We start from the raw sequence: 18,633 nt of genomic DNA, 5'->3' as shown, positions 1-18,633 counted from the left end.
AATTGGTGTAAAATTTTTTTAGATATTGATCATTTTTATTTTATAACTGTAAATTTTGCTCTGGATATATGTCCATATGCATATACAGGTTTTGTATTTGTTATGTATAAGAGTGACTGGAGAAATAAGTTGCTAGGTTTCCTACTTAAGTTTTCTGAATGATATAATTAGAATTAAATTATTAATGAGAGATACTTTTTAAAAAGATTGTTTTATGATCTTCTATTAGAGAATTTGCAATTCATTTTAATATTTGTAGTTTGATTTATATTAAAGATAATGCAATCTATGTCCAATTAACAATACATGGCCAATGTAATGTGATTTTCAGATCATGCAAATGGAATAAGCTAGAAGAGGGGGGGTTTCCTCTCTTCTCAATTCTTAACCGCAGATGTAATTTGCTGTACGAGTTCTGGCAATTTTAAATGACATTGCACTTTTTAATTTTTCCAAAGGCTCAGCAGCAAATTTATCCCAATCAGGAAAGCCTATTATTAATTTACAAGGACGATTGTAGGAGTCTTTATAATTTCTCTGTGCAATTATTTGGCATAAATTGCTAATGGTAAAATACAAGGAGTTTGCAGGAAATACGACTATTATTTGTCTTAGGCTTGAACCTTCTTCTTCAGTCTTGAGCGTCTTTCCTACTTGCTGGTGATAGTGGCTCCATGTGAAACATCACATGAATTGTGAGGTGCCGAGAATTGGTGTTCTGAGAAAGGGGGCAGCACAAGGGGCGCCAGTGGCCTTTAGCAGATTCCTGCACTCGGCATGTACAGCTGAGCTGTGGACCCTGGACTTTTCTATAAAAAGACTCTTTGTTCACTCCTGAATGGCATTAGGCATGGACTTGCTGAGGGGCCACCATGAAGCCTCACATGAGGAGGGCAAACACTAGCCAGAAAACACAATAAGAAAGTCATAGGCACATTGGTACGCTTCCTTGCAAAAATGCATATTTTCATACACATTGCCAATAGCTTGGTGTTTTGGTATATTCCAGCATATGTTTTCTTATTAACAGACTAAAATGCACCATGTTTCTCAGTGGTTTTTTTTGTTGTTGTTGTTGTTATGGGTGTCTGAGAAAGGGGATTATGTTGGTAATGCAGGTGTTTGTGGTATTGCTTTGCTTTGGAAAGATATTCAGATTTGTTTGTTATTCTAAAAACTAGACCATTTTTCCTTTTATTTAACTCTTCCTTACGAAAATTCTCACGAATTTCAGTTGAAATTTGGGATAAGATGTAAATATTCTAATCCTGAAGACAGAGAATCTGACAACCCTATGCTAATAATAGAAAATTCTTTAGTATAATTCCTGTGTAGCCAAAACTTCACTCTCACTCAGTAATGTCTGGTCTCTTTTCAGCATAACCAACAGAAGCACCATACAAAAGTCTTACAATGGATGTCTTAATCTCTCTGTGTGCTTTTAAAGCATTATTTTGAATTCCATCATGCTGCCTTTTTTCTTTCCTCTTCTGAAGTTTTATTACAACAGCAGAATTCCCAGGGAGCTTTGGGGGCAAGGTTCACATAATATAGCCCTGAAGTTTTGCTTAGGTGGAATCCGTCCCCCAGTCCAGACCATCTTTTGATGATCTTTATGTTTCAAAAAGATTCAGTGGGTAGAGTCGTAGAGCATTAGATGTGTGTAGTTTATTTTTTATTTTTTTTTTATTTACTAGACAGTGAGCATCTCCAATGCTTTCATGATGCTTTCTTTCTGTGACCTCACACTGACAAGGCATCTCGTTCTTTAACATTGAGGGAGGCAGAAAAATGCTTGAGTTGCTCAATGTGCGCCTTCTATACCAGTTTCAAAATGGCTTATTCTTCTGGTTTCCATGGTGACAATTAACACTGTTTCAAGGCATTGTTCCAGTCTCCATTTGGGCAGAATTTTCGGTGTGATTTTTAACAACAACAACAAAAAAAGGTTTTAGAAGGGAAAAAAGCCTTTTGCATAACTGTCAAAAAAGTTATCTCAATCAAGTCTTCATGCATTTCTAATTATATTTACTTCAGACATCCCTGTTTTAGCTGGCTTTGTTTTAAAATTCAATTTTTATACTTGTGTTTTTAATAGGTCTTGAATAAAAATTTTTTTAAATCTTTAAAAATTCTTAGTTAAGAAAGTGAGCTAGTATTAGCTGTTCTTTTTAACTTTGTTGTGAAGTTTTCTTTTTTATGTTTCTATATCCACACAGTAGTGGCATTTCAGTAAGGAGTGGCCTGTTTCTTTCATTTAAAATTTTCACATATCTATTAGGAGGCTTCATTAGTCCAAATTAAATTGGCCAAGCAAATACACTTAATAATGTAAATATGCCCTTTCAATAGAGTATATTTTATTTTTGACTAGACAGAGAGACCCACAGCAGGTGCTGTGGGGAAATTAAATACTGGATGCTTATTTACCTTAGCCCTCCAGAAAAGCCATCTGACTTTAACTTGGCTAATCTCATTTTTGGCTGCAATAGAGGAGTCTATATCATACCATCCCTAGACTCAGAACAAAATGGGGCAGCCCCCGCTCATTTACTGTGGTGGGTGAGATAAATATGAAGACTAAATTATCTTTTTATTTGGATATAAAGTAGTCCTATGAGATAGAATGAATAAAAACTGGTAGTTGATTGTTTTTCTGTCTGTGGATTCTGAAAAGATATTGATGAGTGAAGAACAAAACTATATCAATAGAAATATGACACAATGTGCCATCACAGTGTGTTTAGATATACAAACACACACAGAGACCTTGTCATGCCAGATTAAACTTTCAGGTACTTCAATTATTAAAATATTTTATCTTAAATTACATGACATTTCAGTATTTTTTATGCACATACCATCACATTTAACTATTAGCTGTGTTCTCTTAGCTTTTGTAGTTTGAAGGCATTGTCCATCTATCACATCTTTCATCAATCTGTTTATATAGTAGGTTACATGGTAACAAGAGAATATAAAGAAAGAAAAGACAAGGTGCTTTTTAAATGTAATAACCTTTTATAATAGCTGTCATAGTGACAACTTGTACCATATTTCATGCAAAATATCCTATTATGTCTAAAATTAAGTTAGTTGCTTTATTGTAATTTTATTATTATAATACTTATTTTCTCTTGACTTATCTAATTTGTAGGAGCTAATCTGAGTTAGAGTAAAGGACAGTGAACTTGTCACCAATGAACATGGTAACTATTAGAGGTTACCCCAGACAGCATAGCTGGAAGATCCTTTCTGTCAATCAATACATATGGCATCAGAAAATGTTGAAATAAGATGCTTCCATCTACTTGACATACTACTTTCCTTCATTGTTATGTCAAATTAGTTTTGTCAAAAGAAGTATATGAACCTTTGTCATCTACAGACATCTTTAGAGAAGAATTGGATTACATAAAATTAATGGCCCTCTTCCCCAATAATTACTCTGGTAAATAAAACACTATCTAGGTGCCTAAAATAATTGTTGAGTGTTGAGTCCAGAAAACTTGAATAGATGGTGCATTTTCTAAGTGTTGGAGTAATGTGGTTGTGGTAATTGCCTGCCATTAGAAAACGCAATCAGACTTTCCTATGTATTACAGGCCAAATTCTAAAAGAGCTCTAAAGCAATCCTTGATTTTTTTCATTATGCATATTCATGTAATTTTGGATACTCTGACACCCTGATCAACATTCATTAATACTATGAAATGCAACATTCATTAATACTATGAAATGCTTTAAATCACCTCATTTAAAACATTTTGTTCTGTGATCCACAAATGACTAACATTTGGAGAAGTTTACATAATACAAATGATGTGCATGTTTAGTGTAAATGAAAGATTAAAATATGAAACTAAAAGTATGCAAACATATGCACGCAAATGCTGATGATCTATTAACAGAAACAGTGATATCACACCTTCTTTTCCTTTAAGCTGTTTCCAATTGTATTTAAGTTTGGAATCTTATATATTTTCAAGGTGAATAAAATAATTCAAATGTTTGGACATGCTTTGACTTACTAGTTTGACCCTTTCCTTGGATAAAAGTTTGTCTTATTAGACCTGATAAGGTGTTCAGTTAAGACAGTGGTAATAAATAAGGACACTGTCCTTATTTTATGCCTTGAAGAAGAATATTTCAGGATTGCCATTATATTTTGTAAAAGTACTCAAATCTACTTATAATATTTTTGTCTGAATGTAGTTTTTCTACTCATTTTTATGTGATATATTTAAAAGTAACAGTCATGGTCCATAATATAGATCTTTCTACCTATGAAGTTATCAAATAGTTATTTGAAGAAAATCACCATGGTAACTACCATTTAAGAGCACTTGCATTATCTCTAGTAAAACATCTTTTGGAAGAAAGGTACTTGGTAGTTTGTTAGAATACAATGTATATTAGAGGGAAATTGGGTTTTGGGCCACACTTGCACAAGTTTTGTTTAGTCTCTAGCATCTCAGGAATGCTAAGGGGACCATGGAGCATCTAAAGTTGAACTCATGTCTCTGGCTTACAAAGTATATGTATTAAGTCTTTGACTTCTTTCCCTGGCTTACATGTTTAAATAAGTGTTATTTTGTTTGTACTACCCTGAGGTTGATCCTTTGCAGAGCAGAGATGAGGTACAGGTAACATTCTGGAGTAACTTTATTGCTGGGGCCTGAGAGTTGGGGGTGTGAGGTTGGTTGCACCTAGTAGTGCTCAGCCAGCTTACTCCTGGCCCTTTGCTAAGGGATCAACCCTGGAAGTGCTCAAGAAACCTTGTGTGGTACTGGGAATCAAATTGTGACCAACTGTAGACAAGGCAAATACTTTACCTTCTGTACTATCTAGCCCCTGGGGCAAATTATTTAACAAATTACTATACTATTTTATATTTTTTTCCTTAGACCAAGTATTTTCCTATTTAAAATACCTTAAAATCAAATGTGTTCATAAAATTTTAAATTTAATTTTAGTTTAATCACTGTGGTTTATAAGGTTAGTATTAATGTTTCAGAAATACAATGCCTCTACATACAACTGCCTCCAAAATACCAGCATCCCTCTACCACTCACTCAAGCCTCCACACCCACTTCCTTACTCAATAAACTCATTTCTATAGGCAATAATATATTATATAAATATTATATAAAATATAGGCAATAATTCAGATAATTTTTATTTGACCATTGTATAGTCCCTCACTATGTTTTTTATTACTTCATTCATGAAGGTCATTCAGAATTAGTCCTTTTCTCAGTATGATTCCCTTCTGTTCTATCTTAGCTGCAGCATACTACAGGTTTTAATCTTCTCTTACAACTGAGTAGTATTCCTTTGTGTTATACATACCACAATTTATTTATCCAGTCTTTTGTTGTTAGGCATTTGAGTTGTTTCAAGTTTTTGACTGTTAGGAATAGTGCTACAATGAGCATAGTAGTGCAGTGATCTTTTTAAATAAATGGTTTTTTGTTCCTGGGCATCTTAGTTACCAGGGAATGGATTCTCTGGGTCATATGGTAGTTTTTCTTTTAATTTTTTTGTAAGACTCCATATAGTTTTTCAGAAAGGCTGAATCTAAACTATTTCTACCAATTAAATTTTATTTAAAAGAAAACAAATATTATGGCTAGTGAGTAAGATATTACCTTGCACATAGCAGACTAAGATTTGATCCTTAGTACCATAAATGGTCCTGTGAGCAAAGCCGGAGTTCACTACTGAGCACAGAGACAGGAGTATATCCTGAGTAAAACCTCTCCTTGTCTTTCTTTTTTATATATATACATATATATTATTTAAACACCTTGATTACATACATGATTGTGTTTGGGTTTCAGTCTTGTAAAGAACACCACCCATCACCAATGCAACATTCCCATCACCAATGTCCCAAATCTTCCTCCTCCCCACCCGACCCACGCCTGTACTCTAGACAGGCTTTCCATTTCCCTCATACATTCTCATTATTAGGACAGTTCAAAATGTAGTTATTTCTCTAACTAAGCTCATCACTCTTTGTGGTGAGCTTCCTGAGGTGAGCTGGAACTTCCAGCTCTTTTCTCTTTTGTGTCTGAAAATTATTATTGCAAGAATGTCTTTCATTTTTCTTAAAACCCATAGATGAGTGAGACCATTCTGCGTTTTTTTCTCTCTCTCTCTCTGACTTATTTCAATCAGCATAATAGATTCTATGTACATCCATGTATAAGAAAATTTCAAATCTTCATCTCTCCTGACAGCTGCATAATATTCCATTGTGTATATGTACCACAGTTTCTTTAGCCATTCGTCTGTTGAAGGGCATCTTGGTTGTTTCCAGAGTCTTGCTATGGTAAATAGTGCTGCAATGAATATAGGTGTAAGGAAGGGATTTTTGTATTGTATATTTGTGTTCCTAGGGTATATTCCTAGGAGTGGTATAGCTGGGTCGTATGGGAGCTCGATTTCCAGTTTTTGGAAGAGTCTCTATATCGCTTTCCATAAAGGTTGAACTAGACGGCATTCCCATCAGCAGTGGATAAGAGTTCCTTTCTCTACACATCCCCGCCAACTCTGTTTATTCTCATTCTTTGTGATGTGTGCCATTCTCTGTGGTGTGAGGTGGTACCTCATAGTTGTTTTGATGTGCATCTCCCTGATGATTAGTGATGTGGAGCATTTTTTCATGTGTCTTTTGGCCATTTGTATTTCTTCTTTGTCAAAGTGTCTGTCCATTTCTTCTCCCCATTTTTTGATGGGATTAGATGTTTTTTTTCTTGTAAATTTCTGTCAGTGCCTTGTATATTTTGGAGATTAGCCCCTTATCTGATGGGTATTGGGTGAATAGTTTCTCCCATTCAGTGGGTGGCTCTTGTATCTTGGGCTTTCAATAAAAAGCCAGCACACATCTTTGTCTACTAAATGAGATATCAAAGGATATTTGTGTATATCTATATCAAACAATTTTAAATTAGTATTTTGGGGGGGCACACCGTTTGATGCTCAGGGGTTACTCCTGGCTAAGTGCTCAGAAATCGCCCCTGGCATGGTGGGACCATATGGGACGCTGGGGGATCGAACTGCAGTCCTTCCTTGGCTAGCACTTGCAAGGCAGACACCTTACCTCTAGTGCCACCTTGCCAGCCCCAAATAAGTATTTTTTAAACCAATATCTCTCAATTACTCAAGGTTCATAGGTTTAGCTTACCTATACATTTTATTGGCTATAGAAACTTTTAATTCCCATGAGCGTCATGAACTTGGTCAGAAAGGTTTTTTTTTGCTTTTGCTTTTTGGGCCACACCTAGTGACACTCAGGGGTTACTCCTGGCTATGCATTCAGAATTTGCTTCCGGCTTGGGGGATCATCCCGTGGGATGCCAGGTGATTGAACCATGGTCCATCCTAGGTTGGAGCGTGCAAGGCAAATGATCTACTGCTTGCACCACCCCTCTGGTCTCAACAGAAAGATTTTCTAAAAACATCACCCTTCTTTAATAATGTCTCTTTCTCTCTTTTCATTTTAGCGATACAGTGTGGAAATGTCCATCAGGGACCTGAAAAAGACAGAGCTGCTTAGTAAGGTTGAAGCTTTGAAGAAAGGTGGCGTTTTACTACCAAATGATCTCCTTGAAAAAGTGGATTCAATTAATGAAAAATGGAAACTGCTTGGGGTATTTGCATTTTTATTACTGTTTATAGGTTATATGTACATTTTTGTGTGTAGTAAAGTACTCTATCTGTCTTATTTCTAATTTGAAGCACAAATATCTCTCTCTTTCAATTCACTACCTACATTTCAAACAAGATATTCATGCTATTATGGAGGAAAACACTGCTTCTCCTCTTCTGTTTGATATTTTTTCACTCTGAGTTTGTCTCCTCTCAGATTTTAATAATTTTTGGTTCTTTAATACATAAAAAGTAAGTAAAATATGCCATGTATTATGGGTATGCATCAAGTCAAGTATAATACAGTATATCTGATATACACTGACTGTTATGCTTGAATGAATGTTAATAGAATTTATTCTGAAGGTACATGTTAGAGACATCCACTTTTTAACTATTTACTGTACCCTTCAGATGAAAAGTAGAATTGTCACTACAGCTTTCAAATCACACTAAAAGCACCAAAACAAAGATGCAAATTTGACCCAAATTTGAATTACAGAAATAAATCAGCCTTTACTTTGTGCCTCAATTTACAGCTTACTTTTAACAAAGCCAAAAAAAAAAAGTTTCATGTAATTCATTTCACGCAATGATGGGCTGGGTCTCAGCCAAAGACTGAGATTCAAGAATCTGGCAAAAAGGCAATATAGAGATTCTGCTACCCAGAGACCAGGGTGGCACTGTGCAGGAGACAGTACTGTCCTTTTGTTGGAAGACAGCTGAGAGAGAGAGAGAGGTTAAACTGTATTTTTTTCATCAACTTATCTCCTAAATTGCCTTCACTTCAAATCAAGGGTAAGCTAAATTTGTCAATTACTTAAATGATTAATTATAACAGCACAGTATGGGTGGTGTCAGTTTTGAAGCATAATTTTGCATGCTTTCCATTTCCTTCCTTTTTTTTAATTTTAAGGAAATAATACTCCAAAAATATTTTGAATAAAAAGCTCTCCATGTACCTTGATGACTTGGAGGAATGCCAGTGTTTAGTTTATGCTATGCTTAATCTAGGTGATTAAAAAAATTGCAAGTTTAAATCCTTGCTTTCTCATCTAAATTCACAATGCTCTGCAGTTGTACAAAGTAACTTAAAATATTAAAAGTTTTTACTTTAACCTATCTTTACATTACTTTTTAATACTAATTACTGGTTTTTGCTTGATCATATGGAGATTTAAGTCAGAACTTGTTAATGCAGAAGTCATCAATTTCATGCAGGAAAAAATGTGGTTGTGTATGCCATTTTCATAGATTGTTTAGTAAGTAGAAGAAAACAACTACATTATGAGCTTGCTAAACTTCCAGTTTATCTGTATTGCATCTCAAGATAACTTAAATTGATAAATAGCTAATATTATTCAAAAACTATGTGGAAATGTCCTATATCTTGCTTCCTCAACCAAGTACTTAAATTAGCATATATTCTTATTTAAAAACAGAGTTATCTATTTATCCCTTATCAGTGAGATGCCTTAAAAATGGTTGCCATCTTGAAAAAAATCAGTTAATGCAATATGCAGAGTTTTGTAATGATTGGGGTCTAGATGAGGGATTTTATTTTTTTTTCCAGCAAAACCTATGCTACACTAACACCACCAGGCTTACTGCTTTAATTGGCATGATTACATTTTAATTGGCATGAAAAAATTAAAGACAAGGATTTTAACTTCTAACAATAGTAAAATAGAGGGATATGGTTTTTAATATTACTTTCATCTAAGGTGAACACTGTGGAATGGAAATACATTAGAATGAAATGTCAGTGGTGCGTACAGTTTAATCTGTGAAATTTTGTCCCCTGTGCTGCATATTACTCTGTCTCAATTGCATATTAAACAACCCTATCAAGGCAGGCATTGGCATCTGCTGTGCTGACACAAATTGTGAATTAAATGAAATTGATGTCCTCTGTCGTATATTTATGAAGACGGACCATTCTCTGAAGTATTCTGTTTATGAAGAATTTATGATTGCAAACTGTTCCAGAACAAAAAAGTGGCAATAAATTCTTTTTTGTGACCCTACCCTCCAAGGGCATTGATTTCACCTCCTGCTGCTACTTTTGTTACAGCGTAAAAACAATAGCTAAATCTGGATTCCACTGAGGGTCTTCAAATTATCAATATTTGCACCATGAAAATACAAGGGTGTTGCCAAGAAAGGCTATTTTTCTATTACGATCTTCTAAAATATACTATTTATAGAACACTACATTGCAGATGAATGTTTGTCTGACTTAATTTTATTTGCATTTTAAAGCTTATTTTTGTAGGTTTAATTCCACATTACAGATGAACTTTTGCTGTGTCTCCAAATAGTATTTTTCACTAAAACAAAAACAAAAATAAATAAACAGGAAGATGCCCTTATCTCTGTGCCTAATTGCAACATCTTGCCATGATGGAACATCTAAGATGATGGTTGTAGTGTAGTGATTGGGCCTCATTTTAACATAAATTAGAAAGTCTCATAATCACAAATAGAAAGTGAAAAGAATTATGGAGTTGAATAATTTCCAAGTCAGATTAAATGAGCAACTCTTCTCAGCTGCCCTACTTGTATGGTTTGGAGAATTAACTTCACAACACAAACCAAAACAAGGAACCTCATTCTTCATGCACAGTCTACTCATGGGCTCTTTAACTTATTGATTAAAACTCAGATTTCTACCTGCTAAGAATTTAATGCAGATTTTTTTTTACTGTCAGCTCCTGTCAGGAGAATTCAAATGAGTTTTTATCAGTGACCATCAGTGAACTTTGAGGTCAAATATTCTCTCTGTTAAAGGAAAGTATAAGTGAACAAGTTTTGCTTAAGCCTCCAGTGGAAGTCAGAACAATACAAAGGAATTCAAATTTAAATGAACAATGAGCTAACCTGAACTGAATGTCAGTGTTGAGGACACCTGCAGATGGTTCGCTTTACCAGACAAACTGATATGTTTTTGGTACCTAAACTAATCTATGATTTTTTTCTGTCATGTTTACTATATTATTTTGTTTTTTTTCCCTTTGTTTGTTTTATATTTTAATCGGATGCATTAGAAAACCCTTGGAGAACAGATTCAGGACACAATGGTGGGACACAGTGGGTCTGGTCCTCGTGACCTACTCTCTCCTGAAAGTGGAAGCCTCGTAAGGCAGCTGGAGGTCAGGATCAAAGAACTGAAAGGGTGGCTGAGAGATACAGAGCTTTTCATCTTCAATTCTTGCCTGAGACAAGAAAAGGAAGGAACAATGAATGCTGAGAAACAACTGCAATACTTTAAGGTAATAAAAAAAAACAATCAAAGTTGATAAAAAGCTTTCTATGTCAGGATGAAATATTTATCAAATACAAAAAGTATTATTTCAGTGTATCTATGTATTAATGTTTTCTTGAGTTTATGGGTACCCTCCACATTTCTTATGTGCCTAATGTCTGTAAGTGTATAAAGATGAACACTAACCAGTGTATTTGGAAAATTTCTGCTTGGGTGTTTGTGAAATTCCTGTTGAGAGAGGCTTTGATAATTGAAAGCATATCAAACCAGAAAACGCTAGACTACTGAAAACTTTGTCTGGCAGACCTAACTGTTCTATAAATAATGTGCCTAAGAATGTTCCCCTAAATTGATGTGATAAAGGCACATGATTAATTGAAGCCCATTAATATCAGCAAAAAATATAATTTTTACATAGGAAAGTATTAATTAACTAAGAAGGAAATCGTGTCAAGTATACTAGGAAAGTATCAACTAAATAGGAAAGAAATCATGTGGTACATGTGGACATGTGTATCACATGTTTATGAAGAAGCAATTGTTCCTGGTTTCTTTCCCCAAAGTTTACCCAGTCTTTGTTTAAAAGTAGTTTAAAATTAAAATGGTTTTTTCTTGTCCAAGTGAGCTGTTACTGCCTAAATATTTTTGTAAATGCACTAATTCCTCAGGGTTTCACTTGTTTCTCCCTTATGCTTTGGGGTTGTGTAATATGAACTTGATAGCAGGAAACCTTCTGGCTTAAATGTTATTAAATAAAGACAAGGAGGAAAACAAAAAGGAAAAGAGCTGTTGGTGACTGAGCAACTATTTCCCAAAGCTTCCTGAACCAGATTTCCTTTATCTCTCACCCTCTATCCTATCAGCTTTTATCTTTCTGTCATTGAACTTAATTACAGGGGTTCACCTATCTCAGAGAGGCCTGCTAGCCTTGCCTGCTTAACCCTAGAAAAGCCCCTTTTAGGGTAAGACTACTTTATTTCTAGACCAACAGTCTTCATTACACTCCTTAAAGTGATTTGGTTGAAATCGCTCTTTTGCTATTGAATCAAAATATAAAACTGGAAAATAAATGGTAGCATTGTCAGAGTAAATGGGTTTTGCTATCTACAATTCACTGCCCACCTGACTTGTTATTTCTTAATTTTTTCACCCCAACCCACATTGCAGTGAGTTGAAATTTCTAGAGAGTTTCCTAGTCTTTATTTAAACGCACCTTGTGATTTCTAAAGTATTCTAGTCCTGATAAATAAGATGTTGTGATGTGCATTTTTCCCAACTGTGGCTCTTTTGTGGTTCTAGCAACCTGCTTAATGACCCTCATCCTTGTTTTGATTTCTGCTGTGACCCATTGGTACACCAATTTATAGAAACTAGAGTGCCAATAGTATTTATGATTTCATATTGATAACCTATTATTTATTTTCTGTGATGGTAGGTTCAGGAGGAATAGAAATTTCTCTATTTATTTATTTATTTTTGGCATCACCTGTTCTTGCTCCTGGCTCTGCATTCAGGAATTGCTTCTTGGGGGCTCAAGGGACCATTTGGAGTTCCTAAGATTAACCCAGAATGACCATGTTCAAGACAATCTTAGCCCCTACTATCACCTATACTATTTCTGACCCAGAAATATCAATCTCTTAAAATAATAAGCCTGAAGATGTTACGTAATAATTGTGACCAATCATAGAAAGTTATTTAATACAGTTGTTTGTATATTCACCTACTACCTACCATCATATTTCCACCCATATTGGAAAGCAATTTCTTTCTACATTATTACTATAAATAAAAGCATTAGCAATTATGCATTAATTTTGCTGATAACTCCAGAAGACATTGATTGTACACCTTAACATTTTACAGTGACATCAACATAATTTTTTAGTGATGCCTGATCATAAAGTTTAAAGAGCTTAAAAAGATATAAAGAGAGAAATTGTTGAATGTTCAGATCACTGGCTATTTCCCATGTTTCCTTGTCATTTGCTAATACTTTCTAGCTACTAGGAAAAATGTTCACTGAGCCTAATTTATTATGTGTATCTTAGTAGCTAAAATATTCAGAATTTTTATTTCAAAGTAGTAAGGACTTTTATAAACTATGTATCTTATTTCTTCTAAGATTTTTTTTCACATGAAGAGATGTTTCTCAAACATTTTTCACCATGATTCTCTTTGGAACTTGTTTCCTTCCTGTACTCCCAGCCCACCTCATCTTACTGGTTAGTTCCTTATCTCCCACTGTGGCCTCCATCTATGAGATTTTTTTTAATTGATAATTTTTATTTTGACCAAAGTGGATTATAAATCATTCACAGTAGTATTTTAGGTACATAGTGGCATTGAATCAGGGGCATTCCCACCATCAATGTTGTCCTCCTTCCACCCCTATTCCCAGCATGCCCCTCCTTTGCCCCTGGGGCTGCTAGTATAAATTGTCCCTTCTGTGTCTAACTTGTTGTAGATTGGGTATGGATTCTGTTGTAGTTGGCTTTGGATTTGGTATTGAAGTCTGATCATTTTTTATTTCTACTCAATGTTCTTACAGCTTTTTTATCTTAGTGTCCTCCATTATTTCCCCTCAATTTGTGAGGCAGAACAAGATGGTTCAAGTTATATGTTTCTGTTTGAAGGTAAGAAAAAAAAAGAAAAAGAAAAAAAGGGGGTGAAAAATTCAAACAAGCATCTATGAGATTTTTACCTATTGCCTCCTTGGAATATCCTGGAACTCACAGGAGTTATATGTCCCTAGGTGGATAAACACTGCATTAGAGTACTTTTATGTTTTTATCATCACAGTTATACTTGTATGCTTTTGTATTTCATTCTGTTTGGCTGTGTTTGGTGTATTTGGAATCATATATACAGTAATAAATGGTAGAATTAGGTGTCAGTCCTGGCTACATGATTTTAAAACTCGTTCTGTTAGCTACAAAACACAATTAATACTAGTTGATATTTATTGAATGGCTTTCCATGATGGGCTGTCTGAAAAGGAAGAAAAGTACAGAAGTGAATGTCATTATTTATTTATTGGTAGATTTGTCATCAGAATCTTTTGCTATTTGACCAGAATAATAGATACTTTAGTGTTAAAGATCTTGTTAGGTGAAAGTATTTGTGTTTTTGTTTTACATTTTTGTGTTATACCTATGTTAATTTTTTTTTTTTTTGCTGCATGTCACTTTATAAACTTGAGCTTCTTAAAGTTTCATTTTTGGGGATTATGTAACTCTGATAGATTTTCCTTATAATCTCAAAGTTTGGTCTCAAACATTTTTTAACCTGTTTGCTCATATAAACTAGGAAGATATAAACTAGAAGTATGGTAGTCCTCCTTACCTCACCCCTTCCTTTGTTGCTGCTTTTAAAGAATATTCTATATATTTTTTCTAATGAGAATTTTTTTCTTTTTAATTTTATGTTAGGTACCATAATTTCTAGTAATTTCCAAGAATAGTGTCACATGAAAACAATGTTCCAACACCACACTTCTCACCAGAATGCCCCCTTCAAACTTTCCCCCACCCCAACTCCAATCCTGGTAAACTCAGTTCTGTAGACTAGTTCTCAAATTCTGTTGTTTTTTAAGTATTTCTTATTTCCTTACCTTGTTTCTTCATCTCCCACATATGAGATCATTCTTTGTACCTCACTTTGACTTCATTCAGCACAATACTCTCCAGATCCATTTGCATAGTGGGAAATTGCATGATTTCATCTTTTCCTATAGCTGAATTGTATTCCATTATGTGTATACATATATACAGAAACATGCAAATACTAGTTTCTTTATTCAGTCATTTGTTCTTGGACACTTGCATTACTTCCATATTTCAATCTTGTGAATAATGCTGCAGAGAATATGAGAGCACAAATGCCATTTTTTGGTATAGAGTTTAGGGGCTCTTGGAAATAAAAGACAAAAAGTAAAATTATTAGCTAGAATTCTAAATGTTTCTGAGCTATTTATGCTATAATAGTCAGATTATTAATCAAATATTTGTATACTACCATTTTTATTTGAAAAATGAAAGCAAATTTGTCTGTAAAATAATAATGTATGTTTATATCCTATTAATCATTATTGATAATAATATGCAGAGTAAATAACGTTTTGCTTGCCATATATCCCAAAAATCTGTCTCTATCTTTCTAAATAATAAAATGGAGAATTATAAAAGAACGTATACATTTAAGAAACTTTTTGCATGTGAGAAACCCCTTTTGTATATTCTTTTTTTGGTTGGGGGTTCCACCTGATAATGTCAAGGGTTACCTTGGCTCTGACTCTGAACTCAGGAATCATTCCCTACAGTGCTGATGCTTGGGGATCTTATGTGTTGTCATGGATATAACCCAGGTTAACCTCATGCAAGGCAAGTGCCTAACCTGCTGCTTTTTTTTCCTCTGGCCCCACTAGTGGGCTCTTTTTTTTATTATTAATTTTTTATTTTTAATTATGAGAACACAGATGCAAAGAAAGAGGACAAGGTAAAGTTACAGTGGAAGAACAATCACCCATAAACAGAATTCTCAGTAGTCCCATTGCTGATATCTTAACTTTGAACTTTCAGCCAAAGAACATTAAGAAAAATAAAACAGAACCCATGTACAATTACTTTGTCCCTCAAGTCTCCAGATTGTAGTACATAATATTTCTTAGCAGCATACAAAGAAATCTAAAGACATAAAACTTACATAACTCCTTAAACATTGAAGGCAAAGTACTTTTTTACATTTCCATGCACATGCATATTAGTTTAAGTCAACCTCAAAAGTTTAAGTGGGTTGTTTTTCTTAAGGATTAGTGTCAAAGGAGCACAGTAAAAACGGTGTTAGAGTGACAATTAATGTTTACATAGGCCCACCAAAATATGAGGGACATGGAAAGGAAAAGCCTTGGCCTAAATACAAGGAGACCCTACCCCTGAAGTTTCCTGGCATAAGACCAACAACTCTAGGCTCCAGGCAAACTAATTTGTCCAATCCAGGTCATTGTCTGTAGTGCCATTACACTTTTATTTTTCACACAGTCTCTGTTGTTGGTATCATGTTTCTGTATTAAAGATCTTGGAATCTGCATATCCTATATTGCAGTCAGGATGGTGCAGAGCGTCCTCTCATTTCACCTCACAATTAAAGGGCAATGCAGAGAACCCTGTCCTGTAAGCATGTCGTTGTTGTTGTCAAGTCTTCTTAGTGTTAAGGGAAGTCTCTTTAGAGCAGGTCGATGTCAGAGCCCTGGTAGGGTCTTCCCTGGTAAAGGATTGCTTCCAAGTGTTGTTATAAAAAACCTTGAATGTTTCGTAGATAACTTCCCTGGTTCAGGGGTGAATGGAGGATGCCCATTCTTCTGAGGCCTGTGCCAGGTCATTATATCAATGTTCAGGGTGTAAGGCCCCATTGCACTACGAGATTTGTGTGTTCCAATCTCTATTAGATAAGAACTTATTTGTATGTATAGTATTTTCCCATTTTAATGTGCCTATGCAAACAAGGAACAATGCCACATGGCATTATCAGCACATATGGGGGCCATAAGAACAAATCCAACAATCCCCATGACATGGTTAAATCATAAGCATTAAACTGAGGAACTCTTCCACCAAAATTCCATATTGAACAGCTCACAAAGAGAAGACAAGATAAAAAGTGGGTAGAATCATCACGGTAAAAGAATATTTAGAAAGATTTATAGCTGTTAAAGAAAATACACATAAAATATTCAAAAGACATATGTGTCCATTTTATGTCTTTTGAAATAGTTGGGGGTTGATTAATCCAATGCATGACTTTGGTCTGTGATTAGAACTGTGTAGTACTGAAGTTAAAAGGGGTAAATGTGAGGTACTGATGGTTTGGGGGTGAGAGAGTTAAGGAGTAATAATGAACTTTATAGGGGTGTGCGAAAGGGCAAAATCTGTTGGGGCAGGAGGTCAGTCTTGGTGCCTAACAAATTAAAGAACTGAGGATAAAGAGGGTTAATTAAGTGGAAGATAAGGACTCCGGATTGGGAGATGAGGGAGTAGAAGGGGCTCTGGTGTGGAGGAGGGGAAATATATCAGAGGGGTTATATATATTGTATAGATGAATTGTTTATGGATTAGACTTGGCAGTCAGAGAGAACCACTGTATAGGAAGTCACGTCTACATATGCACTGATTTTAGAGACCAATTTAAATATTATCCTCCAAATGTAGGGAATTCCTTTTTTTTTTTTTCCGTAGAAACAGTTGAGAATTAAGAATGTTTTTGGGTGTTGTTAAAAAGTATATATGCCACGCGGGCACAAATGAATACTATTAAGAAGAGAACTCCTGAATGGGGTCCAGTCTGGTGTGGGGGATCTCTGTCCCCTGGACTAAGTGGTCAGCCAGGGTGCCTATGGTTAGCTGTTCTGCCCAGAGCACCCAACATACCAGCTGAAGAGAAACAGAAGAACTGGCATGTGGAGTCTTCCCGGTGCAGCCCCTGCCTCTGTAGTTTGTGGATGCATAGGGGAGGAATTTCTCTCCCCCACCCTCCCCCCAGGGCCCGATTAACCAGGCGTGGCCCTGAAGACCCATCTGGCATGGGGGGGATCTCAGTCCCCTGGACTAAGTGGTCAGCCCAGGGGGCCTATGACTGACTGTCCTGCCCAGAGCCCCCAACATACCAGCTGAAAAGAAACAGAAGAACTGTCATGTGGAGTCTTCTGGGTGCAGCCCCTGCCTCTCCACTAGTGTGTTCTTATATGTCTAATACTGTCACTGATCTCTCTCTCTTTCTATCTCTCTCCCCCCCCCTCTCTCTCACACACACACACACCAATATTTATCTACAGGGTTTAATTTTATGATTAAAATTTTCTAAAATTTCTGGGTTTTAACAGAACAATTTTTTAATATAACACTCAGAGTAATAATAGCTAAGCTACAGTGTACTCCCCAGAAGAGCAGGGAGGGAGGGAGGAATATGAAAAGAAAAATACCTCTCATTGTAGCCATAGCTGTTTTTTTCAAGCTTGGTTTATCTGAAACTTTAGAAGGAATTAGTATCAGAAATTTCAGAAAAAGAGAAAAATCAATTTTGGAGGTTGTTCTTTTTCTCAAAAGCATTAAGTGTGATAAATGAAGGATTATGCAGAAGGCAAAATTCTATCTGAGAAATTGAATGTAGCCTAACCACAGGGAAGGGCACAGGGGTTCAAATTGAGGAATTATGAGACAAAAATATGCAATTGCTAAGAAGTGAGTGCTACAAGATTTCAGTTGAGTACCTTGAGTTTATGAGGCCAGTTGGCCTGATGATCTTCTTAGTGGGTGTGCACCTTCAATGAACTTCCTGAAAATGTCTATTTTTCTCATGGCCCTTTAAGAAAAATAAAAAGAACATTAATCAAATGTTCGTTTTATTTCCATAACCAGATAATTATTGTAAGTATTCAAGTTTGGTAGAAATTATACTTTACCAACTCAGAAGCCATCATGCTGAGCTGGTCCAGACCAGCCTAGAAAGGACAAGCTGACAAGACGAAAGAGCCTTTCATCAAAAGGTGAGAAGGAGCCAATGATAAATCTCAAAGGGGAAGAAAGGACATGCCTGGCACAAAGGCCCCAAGTGCTGTCCCTGAAGTTCTCCTTAGAATGTCAACAGGCTAGCCCTGGTGAACCCCCAAGACCACTCAGTCTGAACCCTACAGTGCTAGGTGCGTGGCACATCATCC

General features: G+C 35.5%; 1 protein-coding gene across 2 annotated transcripts in view; it reads left to right on the top strand.

The window, feature by feature from the left end:
- The window catches only part of AKAP6 (A-kinase anchoring protein 6), a 505,318-nt gene that overhangs the window by 412,135 nt on the left and 74,550 nt on the right, over positions 1-18,633 (top strand). For both annotated transcript variants that reach the window (XM_049766574.1, XM_049766573.1), the window contains exons 10-11: positions 7,513-7,659; positions 10,705-10,929. In XM_049766574.1, the coding sequence (XP_049622531.1) occupies positions 7,513-7,659; positions 10,705-10,929 (372 nt within the window). The remainder of the gene's footprint in view (positions 1-7,512; positions 7,660-10,704; positions 10,930-18,633) is intronic.

The sequence above is a fragment of the Suncus etruscus genome, chromosome 2 (assembly GCF_024139225.1).
Source record: "Suncus etruscus isolate mSunEtr1 chromosome 2, mSunEtr1.pri.cur, whole genome shotgun sequence".
Lineage (NCBI taxonomy): Eukaryota > Metazoa > Chordata > Mammalia > Eulipotyphla > Soricidae > Suncus > Suncus etruscus.
The sequence above is the reverse complement of the archived record's forward strand: the minus strand, read 5'-3'. Positions and strand labels throughout refer to the sequence as shown.